Source organism: Monoraphidium neglectum, assembly GCF_000611645.1.
Source record: "Monoraphidium neglectum strain SAG 48.87 unplaced genomic scaffold scaffold00170, whole genome shotgun sequence".
Classification (NCBI taxonomy): domain Eukaryota; kingdom Viridiplantae; phylum Chlorophyta; class Chlorophyceae; order Sphaeropleales; family Selenastraceae; genus Monoraphidium; species Monoraphidium neglectum.
In genome coordinates, this window is record NW_014013458.1 from 7,048 (window position 1) to 16,978 (window position 9,931).

The 9,931-nt window shown below is 60.9% G+C and overlaps 1 protein-coding gene across 1 annotated transcript; it reads left to right on the forward strand.

Annotated features, from left to right (window-relative positions):
• Positions 1–2,658: 2,658 nt before the first annotated feature.
• Positions 2,659–7,160, forward strand: MNEG_1646 (gamma-glutamyl hydrolase; the record flags this gene model as incomplete). The annotated part of the gene is made up of 12 exons (XM_014049874.1): positions 2,659–2,747; positions 2,926–2,943; positions 3,167–3,214; positions 3,580–3,643; positions 4,249–4,350; positions 4,668–4,823; positions 5,164–5,356; positions 5,630–5,679; positions 5,924–5,991; positions 6,366–6,453; positions 6,660–6,708; positions 7,009–7,160. The coding sequence occupies 12 exons, from the start codon at positions 2,659–2,661 to the stop codon at positions 7,158–7,160; spliced, it is 1,077 nt and encodes a 358-aa protein (XP_013905328.1).
• Positions 7,161–9,931: the final 2,771 nt, after the last annotated feature.

Genomic DNA, 9,931 nt, shown 5'->3' on the forward strand with positions numbered 1-9,931 from the left:
TTCACGTGGCCGCTCCTTGTGCTGGCTTTGACCAGTGGGAGGCTGACCATGAGGTCTTTCATCTGAGGCCGCACTGCGCTGCAGATGCTGCGCCTGCTCCGCAGCCTTGGATGCCTGACGGCGCCCCCTGCCTGCCACAGGCAGCGCAACCTGTGAAGGTTGCAATGGCAAAAGGCGAGCTGCTCTTCATGCAAGGGGCTGGGAAGGCCACGTTGCAATGCGCGGGTCCACACGCACAAAGAGGAACACCAAGGTATGTGCCTACTGTCCGCACGTTCATCCTGCATTCGAATTGCCACCACAGCAGGGCCCACGGCCCGTTCCACACACGGCCCCACCCGCGACACCCACCACATGGGCGTTCGGCCCAGCAGCCTCCAAACCGTCCAGCGCCTCCCGCAATGGCGCTGACGGCGGCGCCAGCTCCGCCCCCTACACAAAGATCACGCAAGTGGGGGCTCAATTGGGGATCAACAAGATAACAGGGTTCCAGCTACACTCTGCATTGCTGTGGCCTTCAAGGGAGCCCAGCTGCCTTGGCTGGGCACGCCGCCCCTACCCATTCGCGGCAGCAGCAGTGGTGGCACCGGGGTGCCGTCGCTGGCGAGCAGGGTTTCGTGCAAGCAACCCGATCTATCATATTGGGTCAACCTTTGGGATGCTGCAGTGAGGCCCATTGCCTAGGCGCATACAAGAAGGCTTCGTCCCCGCACCTCAAAGAATAGACGGCAGGCGCCTTGCGCCCCCGAAACACGCCTTGCCAGGTCTGCAACAGTCCCATAGTCTGGCACGTCCACCAGCAGCTGCTGGCCCAGCAGGGTCTTCACGGGTACGCGCATCACCGGGACTGCCGGGCGCGCAGGCTCGTCTGGGGCTTGGTTGTGCTCTGCTGCAGCAGCTGCTGCTGTGCGTGCTGCGCAGCCGCTCGCTCCGCTACGATGTGCGCCACTGCGCTGAGAGGCGCAGTTGAGAAAATGCTACCATTTGATACTTTTCCATCGGCCACAAAGTCACGGGGAAAACATTCCTCTCCGCGCGCTTGTGCAGATCCATCCACTTGCACGCGAGTGATACATCGCGGCAATTTGGTCACAAACAATAAATCGCTGAATCGAATACAATTGAGGCGTGAGTACGCTGGCTTACACACCTGGGCGATGGCAAGTGATGAGTACAGTCCTGCACTGGGGTACAAGTCGTGACTGGTCCAGCAGGCATTGTTAATGCCAGTGTGTTTCTGAACAGGAAACCGACGAGACAGCATCCAAGCTCGCGTAGAGTCTGGCAGCAAGCGAAACCGCCATGAGCTGGCGTGAAGGAGGGCGTCGCCGCCCACTGGCCGTGTTGTGAGCAGCTGCTGTTGCTAGCCGCGAAGCGTGCACCACCATCTGATTTGAGCGCACTGACCAACTGACCTTACGGACCAGCAGTGCGCACGCACACTCACAAGCCTGCATACATGCGCGCACACTTGCACACAATCATTTGTAAACATACATGCATACGTGTTTGAAACTAACGCACATGCAGAATCCACACATGACATGTGTGGGCGCACGTGCGAGCCCACGCACGCACACACACGCACATACACTCACAAACACACACATACACACATTCTCTTCCAATTTTGCGCATGCAGATGCGAAGACAGAGGGACCAAAACACTACACGCACACAAACACCAAAACATAAGCACACACGTGCAGGCCTCGCGCATGCGCACTCGTCTGTAGCTTGCGTGACGCTGAGGGTGGCAAGCCGGCAGGCTCTCGCGACCAATCCAGCTGCAGGCACAACGTAAAGCTTATAAGGTTGGGCAGACGAGAGGATCGTGGCCTGCATCGGTTGTCGACATCGGGTGCAGGCGTGCAAACCCGCTGAGCCTCTCATGCTGCTGCGGCAGCCAACCCAGCAGCTGCCCAGCATGCAGTTGCAGTCACAATGACCGCACACAGCCGTACATAGCATGATTGTCCAAGCCGCACGCATCGCGGCTCGTGAATTGTAATTGTGCATGCATGGCGCATTTGTACGTACATGGCCCATGCGCACTGGGGTCGCAGCGGCGCCGCCAATGTCATGTGTGATGCGGCTGAAGCTCCAGCCTGCGGCCTAGCGGCCATGCAACACGGGGTAGCGGCGCCACGCCGCGTACGGTATCTGGATGTATGTCATTAGTGCCATTTGGCATTCTTATCTGCAGGTACATACTGCTACAAAGCATGTGCTGATCCCCAGCAGTTGCGATTACGCCATCACAGCAGGGGGGTGAGCACATGCACACTCCCTGTGCAGCTTCGCCCTTCAGCAGCATCTCCCAAAGAGATGCTGCGCGGTGCCATGGACACGCCCTTGAACCGTTCTCGATTGCTCTTCGGCGATTTGTATGCGCAGCGTTAGGCCCGGGCAGTTGCTTATCCAGCTTGCGGAACTCAGCGCGCTGGCAGCTCGAGCCAATTGATCACCTGACACCTCGCCGCCACACCGATCCAGCAGCTCGATACGGGAAGGTGGTTGATCATGAAGCCAATCATCTTTTTGGCATTGGCACTGCTGATCGCGGCATGCGGCGCAGCGCGCCCTGACCCAAGCCTGCACGCAATCCGGGAGGAGCAGGCGGGTGTGGCGAGGCTCGTGCACACCGCGCGCCAGGGCATGCGCAGCAGCACCGCAGCCAGTGGCTACAAGAACACCGAACCAATCATTGGCATCCTTACACAGCCCTGTACCGAGTGCCCCGGCCGGTGAGTAAGCTCACGCACTTGCAACAACCAAGGCTGCATGGGCAGCTGCTCGCAACAGGGCGCGTCTGGCGCACACGGCGCACGCGCACCAGACCTCAAACGCATGCAAGCATGCGGAGTCAGTTCGCCAGTCATACGTGTGTTGACGCCGCATGCTGTCTTACCTCGTTGCACGCAGATCGTACATTGGAGCCAGGTGGGTTGTTGCGGGGTTAAGGGCGACTCGTGGATTATTTCACGCTGTGGACTGGCGGTGCCGCACGCCTGCAGAGTGTGCTGTTGACCTCTTGACCGCCATGGCACTCTCGGAAATAGTGTCTGCCAACCCACCAAGATATTGACATTCACGATTTCAAAGGGGTTGCGATTGGCAAACCTGACACTCCGGTTTGATGCAATGCTGTGATTCAATGCCACAGCTATGTGAAGTGGGTGGAGGCAGCTGGCGGCCGTGTCGCCCCCATCAGGTGGGTGGTGGGAAGCAGTGAAGGGCAAATCGGCAATGATGGAAGGCTTCTTATCTCTGCTGGCGCGCCACGCCTGTATGTCGGAAGCAGCGCCGCCAGCAAATCTCACAGGGGGACAGTGTGGGTGTTCAACAGCACGCCGGCACCCCAAGTAGCGACGCTGGGGCCCTCCCGCCACTCATCAACACGTCCATGAGTGGGAGGCCCCAAGGGCCGGGGCCTTTGCCTGCCCCGTGTACGGCGCTGCATGACGTGCAAGCGCCCGCGTGGAGGGGCTGCTCCTGCTGAGCATGCAGACCATCCCGGAAACCTCCACATCCTGTCGCTGCCTCCAAAGGTCCCCTCTCACCCCACCATCCCGCCAGGTTCTACGCGTCTGACGCGGAGCTGCACCGCCTGTTCAAGAGCGTCAACGGCCTCGTATTCGCGGTGAGTACCGGCGCGGACGGAGCGCGGTGGCTGCTTTAGGCAACCCACGGTGATATTGGTTTAGTCATGAGGGTTTGGCTGCCTGAAAGCCTCTTCACAAGTGAGGTGTGGCGCTGTCGAGGTTGTGGCTTGAGCAGGTCAACGGATTTTGCAGCCAACTTTCATGAGGGGAGGGGGGGGCTGGCTTTTGCATCTGGTGTGCAAGTGGTGTGCAAGCAAAATCGATCTGTGGTGAAGCCATGCGTCGTAGTAGAGTATGGGTGGTTTTTGGCCTGGCTTGGGCAGCGGGGTTTCAGACAATTTGACTGCACGACTCGATTTGCTGTGCAGTTGGTGTCAGATGCCGCGAATTCCCAGCATTGCTCAACACGAAGTGCAAGGTCCGCCCATGGCGGCAACAATTTCTAATTTTGCCATACAGGGGTGACCGACTGTCTGGGCGTTGCCTGCGTTACAACACGCCCGATTACATGGAAACCATGGCATCCCTGCCTCAACTGACACAACGGTGGCATCCATCATCGCACATCCTCATGCTCCTTGCCGATCATCCACCAACACACCTGATTTTTGACCTCGCACACCCGTCCTCCCCCGACCCCCAGGGCGGCCTGACATGGCTGTGGCTGGACTCACCCTACGTGATTGCGGCCCGCAAGCTGTTCAACTGGGCTGTGCAGGCCAATGAGGCGGGCAACCCCTTCCCGGTGGGTGTCTGGAGGCGAAGCTGGCAGCCGGCGGGGCATGCAAGTACAGGACAAGAGAGGCCCTGCTTGTATGGGCAGCAGGCTGCGGGCTGCCAACTGAATGCGCGGGCCTGCTCTGAGCGGTGCAGGCGGGGGTTTCGTGTTTCAGCAGAGGCCGGTGCCTCTTACCCTGCTTTTTCCATGGAGCAGTCCCACACCGAACCAGCAGACTCGGATTCCAAACCAGCTCTTGCCCATCTCACCCACTGATACGCACATCGGCATTTATCAGCGCAACACCAGGCCACTTCATCTCAAACCTGTTGCTCCCCATTCAGATCCACGGCACCTGCCTGGGCCACCAGCTGCTGCACATCCTGGCGGCCAACGTGAGCCGCAACGACCTGCTGGTGGAGACGGACGCGGTGACGCAGCCCAGCACACTCATCTTCACAGCGGCGGCCAACACCAGCCGCACCCTCAAGGACCTGCCGGTGGGGCGGGGCGCAAAGTTTTGCTCTGCTGTTGTGGTGCCCTGCTCGCCCCGTGCATGTCCCATCTTGAGAAAGAGGGGGAGGCGATGGTGTGAGTGTTTGCGGGGGGGTCAAGTTTGGGAGGCGATACTAGCAGCTGCGCAGTGTCGCATGTTGATGCGGGTGGGCTGACTCACCACCCTGCCATGTGTGGCCGCCGTAGCACCAGCCCCTCACGGCCGGATGTGCCAGAACGCGCGGCGTACCACCACCCTGAGCGCAGCAGGGCCGAGCAGGACATGTGACCACACCTCCCCCCCCCTTGCCTTTTCAAACTTGATGCCGGTGTTTGCCCCGGCAGTCTGACCTGGTGGCCAAGCTGCAGGACGACAAGCTGAACATCGCGATGCAGAACCACGAGTACGGCATCCCCCCGCACCACTACCAGCGCTGGCCGCTCCTGGGGGAGTGGTTCAACGTGCTCACCACCTCCAAGGATCGCAAGGGGCTCGAGTACATCTCAACGGTGGAGGCCAAGAAGTACCCCTTCACGGGTGAGGGGGTGGGTGCTGGTGGTGGCTTTGGTGCGTTGGGGGGATCACAGCGTGTCGAAAGTAGGAGCCACGGATCAAGGGAGGATTTATTATGAGGTGTGTGGTGGGGTGGACGCAGTCGCCCCAGGCTGGCGGTAACCTGCAGAGGGCTGCAGTGCACGCATCATGCGCCCGGCTCATGCCCATCCCGCGCCCACCCACCCGGTTGCCGCGGCCTGTTGCTCACACTCTCACTTGTCTGCACTGTTTCTGTGTCTTCTCTTCATCCGTCAGGCACCCAATGGCACCCGGAGAAGCCAACAAGCGAGTTTGGGATGATCGAGGTATGCGGCCGAAAACGAAGGCGGGGGTAGGCGGGGCGCATGTTGGGGCCCGGTGACCACCCTTGATTCCGTCTGTGCCGCTGATATGGGCTCTCGTCACCACTGCATGTCTGCTTGAGGCCAGCAGCCCACGCAATGGCCAGCAAGCGCTCTCTTTTTGGCGTGCACCCCTCATACTTGTCACCAAATTGGAAAACATTCCTCACCACGATAATCTTACCCGCTCCGACCCTACGCCCCAAAGGTCCCCCACACCCTGGATGCCGTGCGTGTGGGGCAGCACTTTGCCAACCGCTTCGTTGACACAGCCAGGTGAGCTTGCAGTGTGTGTGTGCGTGTGTATGTGTGTGTGTGCGCGCGCATGCGTGCGTGGGCAGATCAGCAGCTGGTGGCTCGTGCGTGTGTGTGAGTGTGGTTCACCGTCATCTGCCATGCAAGGACCATGGCTACACAGCACTTCAGGCACGAGCCATCCGGGGCCACGAGGACTCGGTCGTGGCGAGCTGCGCACCCGCTCGGTCAGTCAGCTGGGGAAGGCACGACGAGGCCAGACGTGCACCCCCGCCCCTGGGTTGCCCTTGACACTGCCTACGAGCGTGCCCATCATGCAAGGTTCTTGTCCCCGGGGTCACGCCTCCATCTCCCTCGCCCCTCTCCCCCTGGCGGCCCCCCTGCCAACCCCCCAGGTACAGCAGCCACAAGCCCTCCAGCCCGGAGCAGGAGCTGGCAGTCCTCATCTACTCCACGCCCCCCGTGTTCAGCGCACGCTTCGAGGTAGGAGGGTCGCGCGGCTGACCTGGATGACATCGGTCGCACCGGAGCCAACTCTGGGTCGCCTGTAGTGTGTGTCTGCTGGATTGCAAGCCGAAGTGGAATGTGCTGGAATGCGCCATGCTTGCTGCGCTCCATCTGGTGCTGTCATCTGATAGCCTGGCCATGGCCCACCCACATCCACCGCCCCTGCGCCCTGCCCCCACCAGACAATGGCTGAGGACAACTACGACGGCCCCTACGTGACCTACTACTTTGGTGAGCCCTTGCTCAGGAGTTAATCACCATATATATGCTATGAATATGCAGGGCGCGCGGCCAAAGCTGAGCGGTCTTGTGTTGACCGGCAGTCATGCTAATCAGCAGGTGGTGGTCAATCTAGTGTACAGACTGCAACGAGGGTGTTGCGCACGGCGGCAGAGCAAGCTAGGCCATGTCGCCAATGCTCGATTCAGTGTGCAACGGATAGCCACCATGTGTTTGTGCTGTGAAAGCACTGGTGAGCGTCAAGGCTGACACTTGGCTTGAATCGTTCAACACTTGCTGCCACCCTCTCAGACCAGAAGACCAAGCCCCCGGTGGGGCCCGAGGACGACGAGCACGAGGGCGGCGGCGGCACCCCGGACCTGGCGTCTCGTGCGACCGCCAGCAGGAGCCGCATGGCCGCGAGCCGCAGGGCCGCTGCCGCCCACCAGACCGTGCTGGCCTGAGTGGATGGGGTGACGCTCCAGGTCGGCGGCATCCCATACTTGACGCCGGTAGAATCCTTGAGTCGTCACAAGATACCAGCGCATCACGACCGCCAGAGGCGCGCCGGCCAGCCTGCGGAGAGCGAGGCGGGTCGCTGTTTGGGTGCACGCGATGGCTTTTCCGCGGCTGAAAATCAGACGGACAGTCTCTAATGCCCGTGACAGGTGCACACCCTGTTTGGGGCAAGCAAAGGGCTGCAAGAGGTCGACGGCACGCGCTGGCAGAGCACTTTGCTTGCGTGCAGTGCAATTACAGCCCAGCTCGCTCTTTTTCGGCCTCTTCAGGCAACCATGTTTTGGATTGGGGACGCGCTATGTCGGTGGTGCAACGTGGCCCCGCCAGCGTGCCGTCTGCACGCATGCGCGGTTGGCATAGACCATTTTCCTTTCCCGGCGCTGCTGCCACCTGCAGCCCACATATCAGGGTTGAGGCCGTTTGCCCGCGCGTTCAAACCCGGACAGGGCGGCTGCCCTGCGTGGGAACAAGACCCGGCAGCAATGACTGCCGCCGCACTGGTGGTTCAGTAGCTCGCGGGGTGAGAGACCTCGAACAGCGTAGACATGCACAGGCAACACTGTGTTGCTTGGGACACACCTTGGACCTGTCCTTGCGCTCCAGAGACTCAGTCAGGCCCATCCATCTCAACACCCGCTGCTGTAGCGCGGGCCAGGTGAATGCTTGGCTAGTGTGCCGTTTCGGCTTCTGGGGGCGACGCCACACCTTTTCTGGTGATTTGGCCTCAACGCGCGTCACAGCCGCAGCGCTTGATGAGGCGCGCGGCATATCACGGCAAGGTGAGAGTCACGGCCGGCGTGGCTCGTGCCGCACGGCGCGTTTCATGATCTCGCTCTGTCATATCTCCTCTGCACCAACACACACATCGCATGGAATCGCAACAACATCGCCCTGCCCGCCCTGGCTGTGCGTGGCCTGCACTCAACCGCGGGGGCCCAGCCAGGGGTGGCCCACGAGCAAATAGGTCTGTCTCAAACTTGCGACATACGAGAGACCGGGCATGTAACATTGCATCTGTCTGTGATGATCACGCGCATCCATGTGGTACGCAGCTGCAACAGAGCTGGACAATATCCAGCGCTTACGTGCCTGCCTGCATGGGATATCAGGCCACTCACACAATGCCTTAGCATGGGACTACTGCCCCAGCACATCCATGCGTCCATGCGTCCACCCTGTCAGTACGCATGCATGCAATAAAAGAGAAAGGACAGCCCCTGATGACCTGGCAATTTTTGGCACGTCGCCGCAACGTTTTTGGACGTGCTGCGCCCGCCCTTGGCCACTGCTTGCGCTGATCCAGGCAAGTGCAGACATGCTCGAGCATGGCCAAACATACAGTATTGTTGCTTGGCGCGGCGCTGGCTTGGTCAATTCGTTCTGCAGACCTGCAATGAGCACAAGGCGGGGAGAACGGGGTGAAGGGAGGTGGGTAGGTCGGGCCAAGTAAGCAGTGAGCGCTGCGCAGATGGCTTGAGGGAACGCGGCACACGTTGCGGGCACTGCCACTGAGTGTGGGTACGTAGCCGCCCCAGGCATGGTGCACATGGATGTTGACACCATCAGGCTAGAGCTCGATCATTCCTGCAGCCGCCACACCGTGCGCAGCCCCTACAACCTCCATCGCAGCGCTTGTATAGGGCTCCATGCTCAACCTCACACCCACCTCATACACAACCGTGCCTGCTGTGCCCATGCCCCTGCTGACTCCCCTGCAACCAGTAGGGGTGCTTACATCTGCACTGGTGCGCAAAATCTCACAACCTGATATTTACACCGCAAGGCACGCTGGGCCGGGCGATCGTCAAGCAAAAATTGAACAGGCGGGCGCGACAAGCAAACAAGTGCACCAAAAATGGAAGCCCGCGCCTGAAGCTGGGACCAGCTGGCAGAAGGCGAGCAGGCAGCCGCTCGTGCGCCACCTCAGCGTCACATCAGCCCACCTGGCAGAGCGCATTCAAAGGCCAGGCGGCCGCGCCTACGGCCACATGCCCTTCACCGCCCGCACAAGTGTGCACCACGCGGCGGAACTAGGGAGGCACCCGCCGCAGTATCATTGCAGCAGCAGAGCCGCAGGGCCAGGGGCCACACAGGGCGGCCCTGACGGCCACGCCGCTGCGCGCTCTATCGAACTCCTGCCAGCCAAGCCGCACGCCTGGCTGCCTCCTTTGCCCGACGCCGTAACGAGTCGCGCCGTGTGGCGCCGGCCTGCACGTTCTGTCATCGTCATTGGCTGGCCGCGGCAGCCGCTGCGGCCGCCTCCGCCTCCTTCTTCTGAGCCTCCCTTGCGGCCTTGAAGGCGATGGCTGTGATGCAATGTGGCGTTGTGGAGGATAAATGGGGGTTGGAGCCAGGCAGAGGGGCGACCACAGCAGACAGGCCCGCATATGCCACTCAAGAACTGCGCTCTTGCGACACAGGGCCTTCGGTTCCAGAGCGCTGGCCTTGCGGCATGGCATGCAGCTGCAGACACCCGGCCTAGACGCCACCCACTGCCTTGCGAGGCTCAAACCCATCCTTTGAACCTGCATAACCACCTGAGCCAATCACCTGGATATGCGACCCCGCCCAAACACACACCTCCTTTCACCCTGCTTCTAAGGGTCTGTGTTTGCTCTGCACCCGATCCCCCCGGCACCAACCAAATCCATTTCCCTTCCTCTGTATTCCTTACCCTTCCACCTGACGCTCCCGCCGCAGCCCCTCCCCCCCCCCC